At 34.8% G+C, this 17,609-nt stretch overlaps 2 protein-coding genes across 4 annotated transcripts; one reads left to right on the top strand and one right to left on the bottom strand.

Annotated features, from left to right (window-relative positions):
• The first annotated feature begins 130 nt into the window (after positions 1-130).
• On the top strand, positions 131-9,600 carry Cep290 (Centrosomal protein 290kDa). 2 transcript variants are annotated; one of them, XM_071772619.1, is made up of 23 exons: positions 131-531; positions 816-900; positions 993-1,033; positions 1,107-1,181; positions 1,257-1,392; positions 1,478-1,614; positions 1,709-1,947; positions 2,022-2,154; positions 2,583-2,773; positions 2,859-3,000; positions 3,130-3,370; positions 3,631-3,796; positions 3,917-5,254; positions 5,327-5,624; positions 5,887-7,025; positions 7,186-7,384; positions 7,475-7,695; positions 7,799-7,946; positions 8,007-8,402; positions 8,479-8,645; positions 8,732-8,936; positions 9,018-9,275; positions 9,365-9,600. In XM_071772619.1, the coding sequence occupies exons 1-23, from the start codon at positions 352-354 to the stop codon at positions 9,437-9,439; spliced, it is 6,210 nt and encodes a 2,069-aa protein (XP_071628720.1). In that variant the 5' UTR covers positions 131-351; the 3' UTR covers positions 9,440-9,600. The 2 variants fall into 2 exon arrangements, with proteins under 2 accessions (XP_071628720.1, XP_071628721.1); XM_071772620.1 differs by having other exon boundaries at positions 132-531; positions 3,298-3,370.
• A 3,551-nt stretch (positions 9,601-13,151) lies between these two features.
• On the bottom strand, positions 13,152-17,331 carry Eh (Eclosion hormone). Of its 2 annotated transcripts, none has more exons than XM_071772623.1 (3): positions 17,289-17,331; positions 14,896-14,994; positions 13,152-14,795 (listed from the first exon to the last, which is right to left on the bottom strand). In XM_071772623.1, exons 2-3 carry the CDS (start codon positions 14,990-14,992, stop codon positions 14,629-14,631), a joined length of 264 nt encoding a protein of 87 aa, XP_071628724.1. In that variant the 5' UTR covers positions 14,993-14,994; positions 17,289-17,331; the 3' UTR covers positions 13,152-14,628. The 2 variants fall into 2 exon arrangements, with proteins under 2 accessions (XP_071628724.1, XP_071628722.1); XM_071772621.1 differs by lacking the exon at positions 17,289-17,331 and adding an exon at positions 16,600-16,910.
• Between the last annotated feature and the right edge of the window lie 278 nt (positions 17,332-17,609).

Raw genomic sequence — 17,609 nt, 5'->3', positions numbered from 1 at the left:
TACGGACGCAAACCATGTGCGGTTACCGAGCGAAACGACGTAGTTGAGTTGCACTTTCTCAGGCGGCGCGTCGAAAAATGCAACACACGAAAAAGGCCGGGATGGCCTCTCTCAGGTTTCTCTCTGCTTTGGCCTTTAGACTAATGTTTATGTTTGTGTTTGTGTGCGGTTCTCGTCGGTGATGTTTGTAAACTGTAGCGAACGTCAAAGGTGGTCAAAGGGAGCAAAAGAAAAGGGAGCGTCCGGCCTCGTAGACGGTGGACGTGGACGTGGAGTGGAGTTTAGTGGAGCTATCATATGCAGATGAGGGTTGCATGATTCATTGGGCGCGTTATTGTTATCGCGAAAAAAATGGTTCGCACCGACTGGGATCGGATATTATCCGTAAACGCTTCGTCTTTAACAGACGAAGAAATCGAGGACCTTTTCCCTACGGTGGTCCGATGCGACGTGGACGAGATCGCCGACGTACACGGTCTGCGGACGCTCGTGAGATTGTCGCAAGAAATGTTGACTTATAAAGATAATCAAGTAGGGAAATTATATATTATTATGGATTCGGGGAGCGCGCTATTAGCGCTATTTGCTTGTTCTATCCTTGTTTTACACCTGATGAGCGATAAAGACAAAATGATGCAATAGCGCTAATAGCGCGCTCCTCGAATGCAGCCTATGTATTCATATTAAATGACTAATATACTAGTATACTTCATCATAAATATTGTGTGGTAATACTTACCCCAATATTTGTTTTTGTTAGAAAAAGAGCTTGCTTGCGGAAATAAACTTTTATAAAATAAATCTATTAATGTTAGGTTGAGGCTTTGCTTCTTGAGTGTGGCGAGTTGAAAGAAACGATAGCTTCGTTACGTCCAGAGACTGCCAAACGAAAGATCAAAGGTAGGATGTTGTCAAGTTTGTATATTTATATATGTGTTTAAAATTACTTTTCAAATAAAAAATAAATATTTACATGATGATTATTTTGACAGATCGTGATGCAGTAAGACAAGAAAATGATAGTTTTGCTAGAGTAAGTTTTTTTTTATCTGTAATATATCATTAAGAGTATTCCGTTTTATGCAATAATTTAATTTTATGTGAAGGATACAAATTTAAGGGGCTATTCAGACGTACAAGGCAAAAGTGAAAAAGTTAAGACACTTATGGCTGAACTAGAGGTAAGTGTATATAATAAAAATGTAAATAGTAAAAATTATAGTAAAGTCTCATTGTTATTGCTCTTTATTTTTCAGAATTTGGATAAGGAGAATGAAATTCTTAAGGAACAGCTAACAACATTGAGAGATGAGATGGAGGATGCGACAGAAAAAATGAACGAAATGACAGAAGAACTTTGTTCAGCCCAAGTAAAAGCTGTGGAATACAAAGGTACCTATATATGAATAATATATATACTTTTTATATGTAATAAATTTGACGTTTGGATAAATGGATAAATATTATGCCATTACAGAAAAGATATTGAAATTGGAGCAAGAAAATATAGCTTTGGTTACACAAATTGAAGAAATAACAGCACAACAAATAGACAGAGATAAAATGTTGGATGAATTTGGCCTAGCTATTGATGCTAGAATATCTGAATGGAAGGTATTAAATAAATCTGATATAATCTTTGTAGAATTTTAGAAAATGCTTTTAGATAATGTGTGTGTACAGGAATTTGTGTTATTTATGTTATAAGGGCGTATTGGATGAGAAAGATATGGAGATAACACGTTTGAAGGAAAGCTTGTCGCATTCTTTAATGCAATCGATTACGTCAGTCAAGGAAGAAAATAAAACACAGATTATTCATCTAAATGACGAAATAGCTCGTCGAGATGCGATTATAGCTGAATTGCAAACTAAACTTTCTGAAGCGGTTGTTGAAATAAATGAGAGTGCTGCACTTATGGAAAAATTAAAAGGAGACGCACACGAGTAAGCGATATTATCTATTTATATTTGTAATGTTGTTTATTATTTATTTAGAAAGTTATTACTTTATTTTATAGGTCTGTAAGAAGCGATAAACGAAAAGAACAGAAAAGTTTGTTAAAAAAGATACAAATTGCAAATGAAAAGATCTCTAATTTGGAAAACGCATTGTCGCAGGCACAGGATGATGCCAAATCACAGAGCAGCAAAGTCAGTATTTATATTTTTTTATTAATTTATGCTATTCTGCAGAGTTATTGCCATTTATTTCAAGCTATATAAGTCTCTTGCTTAATATAGAACTAATTTTTTCTTAAACAATTCGAAATATATGAAAATTTTACTACTACCTTACAACTTTTCTTTTTGGTATTAAATATTTTATAATTATTCACGAATCAAGTTATGCATTTATATTCTAGAAACTTGATGAACAGAATTTATTTATTGTCTATTGTCTGCAATTACGAAACATCGGTATGTGAGTTTTTATTTTTATCTTTTTGTAAAAGGAAATTTAATTAAAAATGATATATCAACAAGTATATAATAAAAATGGCAATAATTCTAGAATACTCTTTACACTTATTTGTTAAATGGTATATGGAATAATAAATTTATATATATTTTTCATATAGTTATGCGAGGTATTATCTACATTAAAAAAATATCAAGATGGAAATCAGGCTTTAGCTAGAGCATTGAACGAAATTAAAGAATTAAAAATTAAAATTGATCACAAGAATGAACATATTGAAGATTTAACCAATGTTATTAATAAATTGGAGATGTTAAATTCGTATCAAGAAATGGAGATCTTAACCCTTAGGTAAAATTTTCAAAAGTATTATTTAATTTACATTTCTTATGTTTGAAGGAAACAGATATAACATTATTTTTACATATCACAACAGAGAAAAATTAGGGATTCCAGAAGATGAATCAATATCGATTAAAAGTGTTGTAGCAAAACGTAAAGAGGAATCAAAGAAACTGGAAGAGCTTGTTCGACAGAATAAAAATCTTGTAGCGGAAAATTTAGAATTAAAATCAGATGTAAGATGATTAAATTGAAAAATTAGTATAGAATTTACGAAACATACAAAATATACGTGTCTTTTCTGTTTAAGATATATATTTTAAGATACTAGACGAATTTTTATTACAAATTTTTACTTTTCGTAGATAAGAATGTTAAAATATAAATTGAGCAAGTCTGAGAAGGTATTAGATATTTCAGAGAACTTAGATGATTCTAGTAATCAGTTTTTACATTCGACTAAATTAATCGAGTCGGAAAATATACAAATATCTTCCAAAACTGATATTTCTGAAGTTAATCAAAATATTCAGATACTTATAGAAGAAAATGAGGCACTTAGAACGGGCATGCATGAAATCATGGACAGTATACGCAATCAAGATGGTGAATTTTCGCTAACTTTAACGGTACTTTAGTATTGCACACATTTCCGCTTCTGACACCATGATATTTTCTTCTACCTAGTTCTTTTTTATCTTTTGTTTAATATAATACTTAATATGTTAATAGAATTCTCTGCTGAATCTGCTGAATTTTTTACATTTTCTACTTATTTCGAGTAGATACAGAACATTGCTGATCTTGTGCTTTTAATAATTGCTTTAAGAAAAGAAGCTGATATCTATGCACATTTCTTGTTTTAGGTAAGAGTGAAGTGGAAATACAGTCTAGTACATTGGAACGATTATTGGAAGCTTTAGATGTTAGGCATTTAGCTGGTTGGTACCATCCAGCTATGAGATTGCAGGAACATCTTAATGTTATACAGGGTAGTAATGCTGAATTAAGGTCACAACTTAAATCGCTGAGGTATTTTTCGAATTTATCATCAAAGTAGTATTACTATTTTTCATTATAAAAATGAAATAGTTTATAGATTTTGTTATAATCTTTGTTATAATTTGTAAATTGTTACTATGTGATTTACAGAAAAGAATTGCAAAGGAAGGATAATATTTTACGAGATCTAGCAGCGAATAAAGATATAGATTTCGAAAAATTGTACGAAAAACATGGCGAAGAGGAAGTGATAACAATGTATCTTGCAGAAATGAAAGCTTTGCAAATGGCATATAAAAATGAAACAGAAGAATGGGAAAAGCAGAAAGATGTGCTGGTTCAAGAAAATAATGATTTGAAAGATGAGACAGATGGTCTTAAAAAGCAACTAGAAATTTATAAGAAGAATTGGCAGATTTTAGAAGATGGAGACGACGAAGCTCAGAAAGCTTTTGCGGCAAAAACAAGAGAATATGCGAATATTACTAACGAAATAATAGTTATGAACAGGAAAAATGCTAGTCTTCAACAATTGCTTAACAAAGAAACTAATAGATTATATGAATATCAAAAAGAGATAATTAAAAAAGAAAGCGATTTTAATAAAATGCTTACAGAGGCAAACAAATATAGTAAAACGTTGCTATCAGAAATTTCACTCTTGCAGAGTAATTTATGTAATTCTGTGAGTGTAATAGTACATAATGAATTAAAAGATAAATATGAGGAACTGAGTATACGTCATCGTGCTTTGTTAGAAACTGTAATAGTATCTCCTAATTCCAATGAAATAATCTCTTTGAAAACCGAAATAGAGGCAATAAGACAGGAAAAAAATCAACTCATTGAAGATTTGCGGAAAGCAGATGATTACGGGGGCGATAGTTCACAACAAAGATTGAAAGAGATAGAAGCCAAGGAGTTGATTGAAAGACAGCGAGCTGATCAGATGGCTAGATTACTCGAAATATCACAAACACAATTAACAAAATACGAAGATAACGTTAAACAACTTTCTATTTCTAATTCTGAATTGCAAGAGAGATTGATTGAGGTGCACAAGACATTGTCTAAAAAGATAGCGCTGCAGGAAACTGTACAAATAGATGATAACCGTATACAGGAATTGCAAAACGAAAAAACACAACTTTTTGTAGAGAATGAAAGTTTGAAAAAAATGCTACAAATTTCTGAAGAGGAGGCTCGATTGCAATATTCGCTGAATTCACTACAAACCCTGGAATTGGATAGTCTTAGGCATCAAATATTGGATTTGCAAGCTGTAAGTGAGGACAAGGCTACGATCTCGCGACTTGATTTTGAGCTAACGAGTAAGAAGATATCAGAGATGGAATTATCTACACAGAAAGCGCGATTGCAGAATGAGTTGTCTTGCGTGCGACAAGAGCTTGATAACTCAAGCAGGAAATACGAGGAAATGCGTGGTTATGTACAAGATTATCGGAAACAATGTGACAATCGTTGCAGGTAAAATAAAAAATTATATTTAGATATTTTTTTGCATATAAAAAAATATATCATGGTGTACGTGTATTACAGGTATTATGTAGATATTATATATTTTTTACAATGCCAATACGTGGGATCAACTTCCATAAGTGCTTTAGAAAAAGTAGTTACATTGGCTGCAAAATTAAAAGTAGATCGTCAAAATATCGACATAGAAATGCACAAGACAAAAAAATGTCATGAAGATATTAAATATGAACAGCAATGTTTATCTGCTCGCCTTGAAATTGTGGAACGTCTGAAAGATATGTTGGAGCAACAAATTGGCGCTGGTAGCGTTCAAAACATAGTGGAACATTATGCCGAAACTTCACAGCAAACTCTAAGTGTAAGTCTCTCCATGTCATAATAATGTATAAAAATTTTAATGAAGTTTGGTAAAATAGCATGACTTTATTGTACTAATTCGCACACATTTAAAATGCTTTTTCCAATTACTATTTCTAGTATTTTGTAATCTGTCTTAATCACAAAATTTATATTTTGCTTGATAATTATAAAATAATAAAATAAATTATAATATTTATGTTACCTGTAGATCGACACTCTCTCTTTTATGTTTTTTTCTTAACAAATATTCTCTTAATTAGGACTTCAAATACAAAAGAAGAATAGCTCATTTAGAACATGAACTCCAAATTGCTAATAGCAAATTCAACGAATACGAGTCAGTAATAAACAGCATGGAACAGGATATGTTAAATATTCAGAAAGCTTGGTACCCACAGCAAGAACATCAAGCTCGAATTAGTGCACCAAATTTTGAGACAAAATCCATCCAAGTAACGATGGAAACTCAAGTAGTTAGTGTTCAAACGGATCCCTACATCTGTTGCTTAAATCAAAAAATAGAGGATACTACTAAGGAAATTGATAAGGAAACTGTAGTTTCTAAAGATATTCAAAAACCTATTAAATCAAGTGACACTACAGAGAAAACTACAGAGAAGACATTCCGAGAAGTGGGAAATAATACAGAAGAAAGCGCCAGCTCGGCGATTCTTAACGAGCAGCTGAATGAAGCATTGAAACTCGCATCAGAACGCTCCGCGATGCTTGTTAAGAGTGAATCGCAATTGGCCGAGTATAAAGCGAAAGTGGATGCTCTAAATAAAGCAATAACGGAAAAAGATTCGCAATATGAAGCAAAAGTGGATACTCTGAACAAAGCGATCGAGGAAAGAAATTTGCAGTATCAAACAAAAGTTGACACTTTAAATAAAGCGATTGAGGAAAAGGATTCGCACCTTACTCAAAAGCAAAATGTATTTGACGAATTAATGACCCAGCCACGAATTGCAAGTACTGATTGTGCTGACAAATTGGCTTTGAAATCGACGATAAACAGTTTACAGAAATTAATTAATCAAAAAGAAGAAACTATCTTAAGATATCAAAATTTATTGAAGGAAGACAGAGACGAACATAGTCGGGCAGCGAGTCAGTTTCAGGATGAGATTAAAAGTTTGCACGATCATATATTAGCTATGCAAGGTAAAATTCGAAAAAGTGAAGATCCGGCTGTAATTATAAAAAAAGCTTTTGAAAAAACATTGGCGTTTGATGAAACTACAGCGAGAAGTAGTGCCGCGCAAGAAGAAGAAATTGCGAGGCTTCATGAGAAGGTATCCACTTTTGAAGCAGAATTAAATATCAGCAAAGAACTGAGCGAACGTTGGCATCGATTAGCAGAAGAGAGACTGAAGTATATGGATCGTATGAGAGAAAGGTTTGTTTTACAGCAATGTAAAATCTTGCTTTTTTAAAACTCAATTAAATTTACTTAAATTCTTAGTGTGATATATGAGATATTGCAGAGTAAAAGATTGATGAAGTAATAAACTTACATATATTTTATGACACATTAGAGATAATTTACGGTTTTATAGATTAGAGCAACAACATAAAAATGAATTGGAGAGCTATCGTGGTGAATTAAATAAGTGGCAGTCCGAGGCTGACGTACTTAGACAACAATTATCTGAGAATCGCATGTTACTCACAAAAGGAAATATTTCCTTGATGAAGGAGCTACAAGACAAAGATGACAAAATACACGAGTTAACTCTCGCTTGTCAACAATTACAGGTGCGTCATAATTTGGTCAATTTACCGGCTAAATTTGGTTAACTTACTGGATTATATAATTATTTAATTTATTATACTTTTATTGCGCAGAATGAAGTTGAATTAATAGAATCTGCAAACCGATCTCATCAAATGATAGTTCATAGTCGAGCGGATATGAAAACGCACGAAACCACGCACAATAGTCACCGCGATCAAATGCAACAACAAAATCAAATGGATGTTTTACGTCGACAGCTTCAGTCTTTAATGGAGAAAGAGAAAATGTATAAGTACGAAATAACTGATTTGAAGCAGCAACTTAGTCGCAGGTAAATTACAAAATTATATATCAATTTTTAAGCAAACATTTGTATTGGTTTTTTTACTTTTTACAATAAGGATCTATCATACTTGATACATGGCACATTGCAGATACATGGCGATAAAAACTCAGGAAAAGAAGACATCGCAACATGAAACGCAGCTTGAGCGCAAAGTGACATCCTTAGAAGAAGAATTGCATAAAACAAAAGCTCAATTAGATCGTGAATATTTGGCACAAGAAGCTAAAAGGGTTAAGGTAGATGACAAAATACTGCTATTTTATATTACAGTGCTTAATACATTTCTCTTTTAATAGACCGCAGAAGAACTTTCGTTGTGGGAGAAACAGAAAAAATGGCAACAGACGGCAGAAAAATTAAAAGGAAAGCTTAAAGAAAAGACTGATGAATATGAAAAATTGCTTACAAATTATGAAAAGCTCCGATCTGTCGTTTCGTGTATGGAACGAGAAAAATGGCATTTGAGAAGTAAGCTTAAATTCGAGAGCGATACTGTATCTGGTACTTCATCAGGAAGACCCATTTCAAATATCCAGTCTAACGTAGAGGAACAACTGGAGAAAGAATGTCGAATATTGAGAGAACGTGTTAGGGAATTAACTGACCGCTTAGAAAAAGAAAGCAATGAACATTTGATGTTAGAAATAGCGGAATTAAAACGGCATAATGCAGCTTTAAAGGCAGTTTCTCAGGTTAGCATTATATATTATTTTTACAATAAATGTATGATTTTTAACATGCTTTATTTAATGCTATGCTATTTTACAGGGTAATACATGTGTAATCAATCAGCTTGAGAAATTAGAAATGACTAAAGATGTTCTCGAAAAGATGAATCTTAAGTTAGAAAGTGAAAACTTTGAGTTGCGACTTGAATTAGAAAGAGCAAATTCGGATACTCCGGGATTGCGAGAAAAAGTCGAACATTTGGAAAAGTATGTTTGTTATATATTTTCATACGCCACGAGAGTAGATCTTGGTGATAAACAATTAATATATCATCGTATTATTATTGTTACAGATATATAAAATTATTAAAAGCGGAAAAATCTTCTGATTCCACTCCTAGATCTTCGGAAAAAGAACTGCCAGAATCAAGCAATAAGAAATCTACCTTCGAAATGGAGAAAACAATATTTACATTGAAACGAATTATCGAGAAACTTCAGGCAGAAAATAAAAGATTAAAATTTAATTCCAAGAAAAGTCATTTTTTAGTCAATCAAGTAAATTACATAATCCCTTCGATATTATATGTTTTATGTGATATGTATCTTCTTTTATATATTATATATTATTAAATATAGGGAAAAACAAATATTATTGAAGGAGACACTTTATTCCAAAGACAATATGAGGAATCTCAGAAACGTGTGGTAAATTTGGAAGCAGATCTACGGTTATCTGAACAAAGGGTAGCTATGTTAGAAAAAGCTCAGAAGGAAGATGACAATGGAGATTTTCGAATCTTGAAGCAACAGTTAATTCACAAATCCGAGCTTCTAGATAAAGTAAAACAGTTGTTGACACGGGCCGCCATAAATGAGAAGACACTGCGACAACGCGTAAGAATTTTGAACAGTTTGTGTTATTTGAAAGATAAAGTCGAGAATTTATCTATATTTTAACTTTGTCATTGTTATATCTTTACTAGGTGCAACAGCTGGAATCTAAGCAAACCCTATCGACAATCCCGGAATGTTACGTGACTCCACCTACACCACAATAATGAATATTTTGGAAATAAAGTATTCATGGATTTGCAATGAAAGAAGTACACTTTTATTGAGATACACGCACAAGTATACATATTTATTTGTGTGCTTTCAATTAAACATGCTCGCAAAGCCGTCTTATCTTTGTCTAATTATTATATATATTTTAAATATTTTTTTTCTATTGTGAAATAATTTTATAATAATTCCCTGCCACATACATTACAATCACATCAATTTTTGTACGTGCAGGTGCACAATGTTGATGACAGATTGATACAATATGATGTTCCAGAAATATCATTACGTTTCTTGCTTATAAATTCTGGAAATAATCAATAATCATGTTTTTCTTATCGTTTATTATACCCTTACTTCCACAATGTACGTACAACAGAGTAGTAAATTATTACAAAATTTATTACAGATATTAAATGTGAGTTTAGTTTTGTTGACTTGAATGACTAGAATGACTCTTTTATGTATATTTCTCGTTTTTATATTCATTTTCTCTACGTTAATATGTGAGTTGAAAAATTAAAAAGAAAAACTTGAATTAATATAAATAATAATGAGAACTAGAGTTAATCGAGATAATAATGTATAAAAATTTCAAATTTTTTATTCTTTCTCGCTCTCTCTCTCTTTCTCTCTGTCGCGCATTTCGACATATTAATATCATATCTAATATTTAAAAAATAAATTGATTAGTGTAATTAATTAGTTACTTCGATTATTTCTAACATATTAAAATATTTTGATATAATTATTAAATAACTATCGTGTATAAGCACCATATCGATATGAATAGAAGTTTAAAATAATCTATTTCTCTCTATCGTGCGTTTTGCATATTAATATTATTTTCAATATCGAAGATACATATATGTATAAACAAATTAGTAAAATTAATTCATTACTTCTATCATTTCTAACGCATGCCAAAATATTTAAATGTTATTCCAATTTTAAAAAACTACTGCGTGAAGTAAACGCTACATCGATCAGCTACAGCGTCAAAATTTCGAAACGTTTCTTCACGGCAGATTTCAGATTGTTCTCAATTGTGGAACGCAGAACGCGTCATGGCGGTCGCGGAGTCGCGCTCGAACCAAGAATCGCTCTGTGATCTCTACGTTATTCGATCGTTTGAACAAATTACACGCGCAGAAAGTTGTCGAAATTGTTTCTCACAAAGTATCGAACGTTCGTCACAACGCGTTAAAACGCGCGCGTACGTACAGTCACCGTGATTTCGGTATCAGCGGTACCGCTTCCATCGCGCTCGGAGATCGACACGGAAGTCCTTCGGGTAGTTCGGGTATCTCGCTTAATTTTCTGCGAAGCGCAACTAAAGTGCCGCGAGGTATGTATGTATCTTATTTTTTTTTTGCAATTAGTTACGCTAATTTCGCTTCTTGCGACTGATTTCGATCGTTTCCGATTTTACAGGTATCTCGAGTTCTATTTCTACGTTAATCGCCGCGATTCGAAGTCGGTATTCACAAATGGATTTCGTTTCCCAATAAATACTATTTTCTTATTCGTACACGCATACGCGTGCAATAAAAAATATGCATTAATTAATTTGCTCCCCGAAACGACCGTGAATATACCGCCGCTCATTCGCGCAGTTTTGGAGCTGCGTTGAGCTGCGTTTCTTTCGACGCTTTCAGCGCCGAAAGCATCCATCTTTGTTCGATGTTCGACGTGCAACAGAGAGAAAACGTTCAGAAGGATGCTTTACAGCGCTGAAAGAGCGTCGAAAGGAACGGCAGCCAGCGCAGCTCGAAAATATCGTGTTTCGATATTTTCGAGAATCGTAACGTCGCTTCCTCATCGATAGATCTCGAATCACAACGTGCGCCGTGCGCGAGAAACGCCACGGCGCGGCCGATCGTGGAAGCGGAGTCGCGTTCAAATCCTTCTGTGATCTGTGTTTCCCGCGATCGCGTTCCCTCCGAAACTCGCAAAAGAAAATCGTTGTCGTCCGAAAGGAATCTCGCGCGCGGAAAGTTATCGCGAGTGTTTCTCATCAAAGTGTCGGACGTTCGCCGAAATAGCGTCAAGTGTCGCGTATCGCGTATTAGGATCGCCTCGATCTCGACCTCGTCGACGACGCCTCTGTCAGACTTCTGCAGGCACTCCGGACTCCGGAGTTTCTCGTCAAAGTGTCGGACGTTCGCCGAAATAGCGTCAAGTGTCGCGTATCGCGTATTAGGATCGCCTCGATCTCGACCTCGTCGACGACGCCCCTGTCAGACTTCTGGCACTCCGGACTCCGGAGTAGATCGAAATCCTCGTTTACTTCACGCCGTCGTTCGCTCGCCGAAATGATGAAAGCAGTCAGACACGATTGTCGCCATTCAGGTATGGTCCTATAATCAGCTGCGTTGATATTTTTTGCGTTCTCGATCATCGTTGTATCTTGTGTCGAAGATACTGCTCTCGAGTCTCGAGTCGCACAGTTGCATAAAATGCCGGGTATACTCACTATGGACCGTGCGACGTGCAACGCAACGGTTGCTGCAATTTTGACACAATTGTTCGTTCCGGAATAAGACGTACTCGCTAGTTGCAGCAACCGTTGCGTTGCACGTTGCAACGGTCCTAGTGGAGTGGCCGGTAAAAGAGTTTTGTGTTTGGTTAGGTTCATTAGGTTTAATAAGCGCGCTGTGTGCGAAAGATAAATTCTTATGCTGCTGTGCGTCCGAGAGAGAGAAATTTATATAAATTGCTAAAATCTTTGTGTCTCTGCGAAAGTAACTTATGACAATCAAATCATACATAATTTTTCTTGCTTATTTTTTATATTTCTGTTAAGTCAGTTAAATTTTGGGTCTGCTCGTTAGTTGAACTTCTTGCACAGTTTATCTTTTCTCCTTTTCGGTCCAACGTGAAAAGAAAAAGAGGAAAGATGAACCGTGCAAAAAGTTCAGCTAATTGTAAAACAAACTAGGCCTTATATCTTGTGATAATTCTAATTAATTCTTAACCATCCAGGTGCGGTCGTAGTAGCTCCACTACTTTGTCATTTTAAGATATTTCGCTCATACTTTCCCCGTGGAATCTCATCCCTTCTCTACCTCTCCTTACACTGTTAAACATTAAAGGATACAATTTAAATTAATACCTTAGTTAGAGTTAAATAATATTTTGTTATTTTTAATCAGCATTGTGTGTTGAAATTTATTGTTTTAACACAAAACAGGATTATTATAACTCCATTGATTCAGTTAAATTAACGGTATATTGAGTAGGAGTTTTGGTGATCTAGAATGGTTAAAACTGACTCAAATTGAATATAATTGTTGGCACTACGAATTTAACAGTGTAACTTTCCAGATAGCCGATCGAGAATAAATTTTGAAAGTGTTTGCTGCAAATTTTGTCGATAGAACATCGGCAGAAATGTAACAGAATCTGCTAACAGAATATAATGACAGATTGATTGCAGAAATTGTGCAAAGTCTGCCCCGTTTCGTAACCACTTAAATGATATATATTTTATTCAAATTTTACGGAATGATAGATTCTGCTCCGTTTTCGACAATCGATCTGCTGTTAGATTATATCGGCAGGCTCTATCGGCAAAACACGAGTTTAATGCGGATACAAATAATGCCGGGTCTATTGCGATATCCGAGCAAATGTATTGTTAATTTGTTGTTATATATTGCGAGCAATTTGTTTGTTGAGTTGTTCCAGCAATGATTTTTTTCGCTGCGCCGCACGGACCGAGCCTGCGATCGGATGTGTAGTTGCTTACAATTTTGTTAGTTATTTATACTTATATTAATGAAAGGAATCTATTAATAAAAAGTTAACCGGTCATGATGACCGCACCTGGGTAGTTATACGATATTTTACCTGTGGATGGTTAAGGATTAATTTACATTAAATATGGCTAAATCTAGGCTGATACACGTATGCTATTGCGATATTACTGACGATCTATATATCGAGGATTTTCGATTATCTGATTTTACTGAATTTTCTGAAATTTTGCGCACAATCTTTCAAGTAATTGTCAACTTTTTTTGTCCAAACAACTGAATATTTTCTTCAGACAGTATCACTTACCGATGTATTTACGTACTAACTTAAAATCTGATGTGTGAAGAGATACATCTATGTGTAATATGGTATCTATGTAAATATTTTTAATATCCGACTTTGGACACTGACGTACATTATTTGATAGAATGTGTTGGATATTTTGTCAGAAAAGTGCTTATGCTTCTAATTTAAATAATTTTATTGCACATTGGCCTTTATAATGTGCACCAGTTCAACCAAGAGAATTTACTATAAACATATTAACAAAAATATATTCAAGCATATACCTTGAATATATAGTTCATATTTTTAAGTTAATTTATTACATTTCTAAACAATACAATATGCAAAATTATATTGAATTTCTAAGTTATAATTAGAGACCGGATTGCGGTGCCATTTTCACTACTCCAAGGGTGTGCTAGCGGCCGAGCGCCATGAGAATAATTACATAAATAAATAAATAAATATATTTGCTACGTTACACCGCTAGACCGGCGCGGTGTAGAGGGTACTCCTTCTCACGACTGCTAGCACGCGCTTGGAATAGGGAAAACGGCACCGCGATCCGATCTCTAGTTATAATAACATAATTTTTTGTAAATCGAGACTTAAGAATTATTTTGTTTCAAGTGCTTTGATGGTTTTATTATAAATAGTAATTCAATTAATTACGTTAATACAACAATGGCTAAAAAGAGAAAAAATTTTAGAAAAAATCAGGTATTTTGCAATAATAAAAGGTTTATAAGATTGAGAAAGCTTAGATTTTAGCAGCATTTAATTTTTTGTGATTAATAAATCTAATATTAAAAATTAGCTACTTGATATCTTTATATAATTTTTCCGTTTATCATTATCAATTTAGTAGGTAGCTTGCAATCTTGAAAAATCGAAATAATTCGTTTTAAAATTCATATTGTCATACTTTCGATCACAGTAGCACAAGCTTTTACAGTTTTTGTGACAAAAATTATAAATCTGCACACACATTACTATAGTTATATTCTAGCGTACGGCAAAAATAATTTACGCAAAATTTGCATTTTCTTATATGGTATATAATTTGCACGGCTTAATATTATAACGCGTAAGTGAAAATGTGAAATGGAAAGAGTCAAAGAGTTCCTATAGATTCTGAGGATTAATAATCGTTCTCGGCCTCTTGAAGGAAAGGACGAATGGAGTACTCGTCCTCGCAGTCCGGAATGAGCTTTCCTTTATATTTCACGCAGAAGTCGACGCACTTCTGTCCCATGAAATACGTGCCGAACATCTTTGTGCATTGCGCGCAGTTTCGTATGCAAGCACCTGTACAAAGCCGGTTTGTACAGACTAAAGGGGATATCCATGACATCTCGGCAACGATTCTTAATATAATTGATTAATCGTAACGTAGAGATTTACTTACCGATATTTCGCTCGGCGTCAGTCGTAGATGCCGTAAAGCAGAGTACGGCGAAAATCATGACAAGCAGTACGATGATTCGGTTTGACAATTTTGACATGACTGAAATAAATGTAAGCATTAATTCGTTAACTGCGGAAGGATTAACACTCGAACATATTATACGTACATCCAGCAATGATCGAGATATTGGCAATAATAAAAGCGAGTAAAATTCTCGATTATTCGAGGAATAATCGAGTAAGGCACTCAGGTTTCCCTTCAATCCACGAATAAATCTTTTGCCAATAATCGATTAAAGTTTTTGTTATTTTATGCTGATTAATGTGGTTAAATCTTCCCGGTACGGAATATTTCGGTTGTTGTTAATATTAAAATAATAAATAATAAATTAATAAATGGGAGGAAGTCCAGATTGCTAAATAAATTATCGAACGCAGACTTAGTGAGAGATCTATTTAATGCTAGTGGTTCTGTGACAAGAATTTTTTTGGTACGGGTCAAAATAAACTTCGTCTATATACATATACATTCGTCATGCTAATACACTCATCAATAACAAATTCGTTAGCTTTAAATCTAAAGACCACAATATTAATAATATGGCGCTAAAGAGTTAAGGTTTGAAGATCTATTTAGATGAAAAAAATTTTATGTCCCGTAGAAACTTGGTTCTATTTCCAATTCTCACTACATTGTATAAAATCGTCACTTATATTATATGAAACATGATAACTTGTACAGATGTAAAAAGTATCAAGTGTTGTGTAGAATCGATAAAAGAGAAAGTAAGTCTAAATATAAGTGATGTCTTACAACACTTGTACCATGTGATATTAAAACTACATTATGAATTCTATTCGAGCCGTTCTTACACACGTTAGCTGAATATTAATAATGATCTAAATCATAGACCTTTAATTATTTAGGCTATGCATTACTGGATTGCGCGTACAATGTCTGCCGTTTCCAAGAGATATGATAAAGTAAATATATATCAAATGTTAGTGAATCATTCTTATTAATGCTCGACATAGATATTTCTTTTTTGTTTACCTTGCAACCCTAAAGGGGAACAAAGAATCTATCTATTTCTTTTTTATTCGCTCTTTTCGATATGGTGCAATCTGATTAAGCCTCCTTATTAGGCCCAGTTTTACAAGTGTCGGTTAACTTTTAACCTTAGATTAACTCACTCTTCGTCTCCTTCTAACGTCCCTCTTAGAAAGAGACGAAGAGTGAGTTAATCTAAGGTTAAAAGTTAACCGACACTTGTAAAACTGATGGGCCTTAGGTCTGCAAAGATCAAGGCAAGAACAGTTCATCAACCGAGCTTTCGGCGGAAGGCGGAAGGATTGGGTGTGGCGCGGAAATCGGAGAATTTTTTATCCGTATATAATAACAACTCCGACTGCTCATTTGCATTTACTACAGGAACAAATACTCCGAAGAGTACGAAAGCGCGAAAAATGATCCTTCGTTCGTCTCGCACGCTGTTTTGCATTTCCGGTTCGCAATTAGCTCGCTCGGGAGGAAGGACAGAAGGGGAAACGACATCCGCAATCGAATAAACTTTCAGGGATAACTCGGATATTAATTTCTCTCTCTCACTCTCTCTCTTATATCAATAAGAAAAAAATAAGAAATCTATTAAACACGCGTGTTCACATACCATACGCGGCATACGCGGTGCGCGATACGTCTTACTTGAGGCCGTGAGGCTCCCGTGAGGCCGCATGTCATCGGCATGTGAAAACCCGGGTGCGACGTTGATTGGGTGTTATGGCGCAATTACTCCTTTGATCACACGACGAAAAACAATGTATAGACGTGCTGTCTGCCGCGATGCGTCGTCGGGACGCTACCGAAGGTTTCTCGTCAGCTTTTTCTTCGTGCCTCGTGCCTCGAGAGAGCAGCGCGCGTCGTCGCCACTTTTTAATATATACGTTCATTTATAACCGGGATCTCTTCGTCGCGCTTCCGCATTCGCCTTAACGGCCACATTGTGAACGCATAAACATAATAAATATGGATGGAAGGTATCTTGGCTTTCCGTGATGTCGTCAGTCTCCCTCTCTCTTTCTCTCTCTCTCTCCCTCTCTCTCGATCTCTTTCTCTTTTGCTCTCTGTTTCCCCCTCTTTCCCACCAGGAAGCACTTAAGGATTCAAGACCAAGGATCGCGCGGACAGCGTCTGATATCGACGTTAACGCACGTTGCACGAACAATAATGTTGATCGATCGGGGCAACTAATTGACCGGACGACGCGGTGACTCTCCTTAGCACGTGACGAACGGATTGACGGACTTCGACGAGAAGCGTTTTCTCATCACCCGCGCGAAAAAGAAGAGACGAATTTTTAAAGATACTTGAGAATATGATTTTCAAACCTTTACCTGATCGATACGGCAACTTGAGAAGGTGAAGTTGTTGGAAATGTTAAAGACCGACGAATGACACTGAACGCACTTCGCCGGTCTTATATATCCGCAAACGCCGGATTCAACCCTCGCGCTAGGGAAACCCCCGCTGCTTATCTTCCTTTAATTCGATCTCTTCAATTTCCTGCACTCAGCGTACGGCAATGTCCTATGCGCTTTTATGGACGAACTATATGTTACGAGTGGCTTTTGCAATTAAAAATACTGTTGAACGCGATATATTCTATATACCTTGCTTTTTTATACAAGCATTTTTATCTGTAATTAACTGTACGA

This window comes from Temnothorax longispinosus, chromosome 3 (genome assembly GCF_030848805.1).
Source record: "Temnothorax longispinosus isolate EJ_2023e chromosome 3, Tlon_JGU_v1, whole genome shotgun sequence".
NCBI classification, from domain to species: domain Eukaryota; kingdom Metazoa; phylum Arthropoda; class Insecta; order Hymenoptera; family Formicidae; genus Temnothorax; species Temnothorax longispinosus.
Note: the sequence above shows the minus strand (reverse complement) of the source record. Positions and strands in the feature narration are given on the sequence as shown.

Excerpts from the sequence above, each read along its gene's own strand:
- Cep290 (XM_071772619.1), top strand. The coding sequence starts at position 352 with ATGGTTCGCACCGACTGGGATCGGATATTATCCGTAAACGCTTCGTCT. Across the intron at positions 5,255-5,326 it reads CAATGTGACAATCGTTGCAG|GTATTATGTAGATATTATAT; the intron begins GTAAAATAAAAA and ends CGTGTATTACAG. Across the intron at positions 8,937-9,017 it reads GTCATTTTTTAGTCAATCAA|GGAAAAACAAATATTATTGA; the intron begins GTAAATTACATA and ends TATTAAATATAG.
- Eh (XM_071772621.1), bottom strand. The coding sequence starts at position 16,630 with ATGCGGCCTCACGGGAGCCTCACGGCCTCAA. Across the intron at positions 14,995-16,599 it reads CGGGAGCCTCACGGCCTCAA|TCATGTCAAAATTGTCAAAC; the intron begins GTAAGACGTATC and ends CATTTATTTCAG. Across the intron at positions 14,796-14,895 it reads TGACGCCGAGCGAAATATCG|GTGCTTGCATACGAAACTGC; the intron begins GTAAGTAAATCT and ends GGCTTTGTACAG.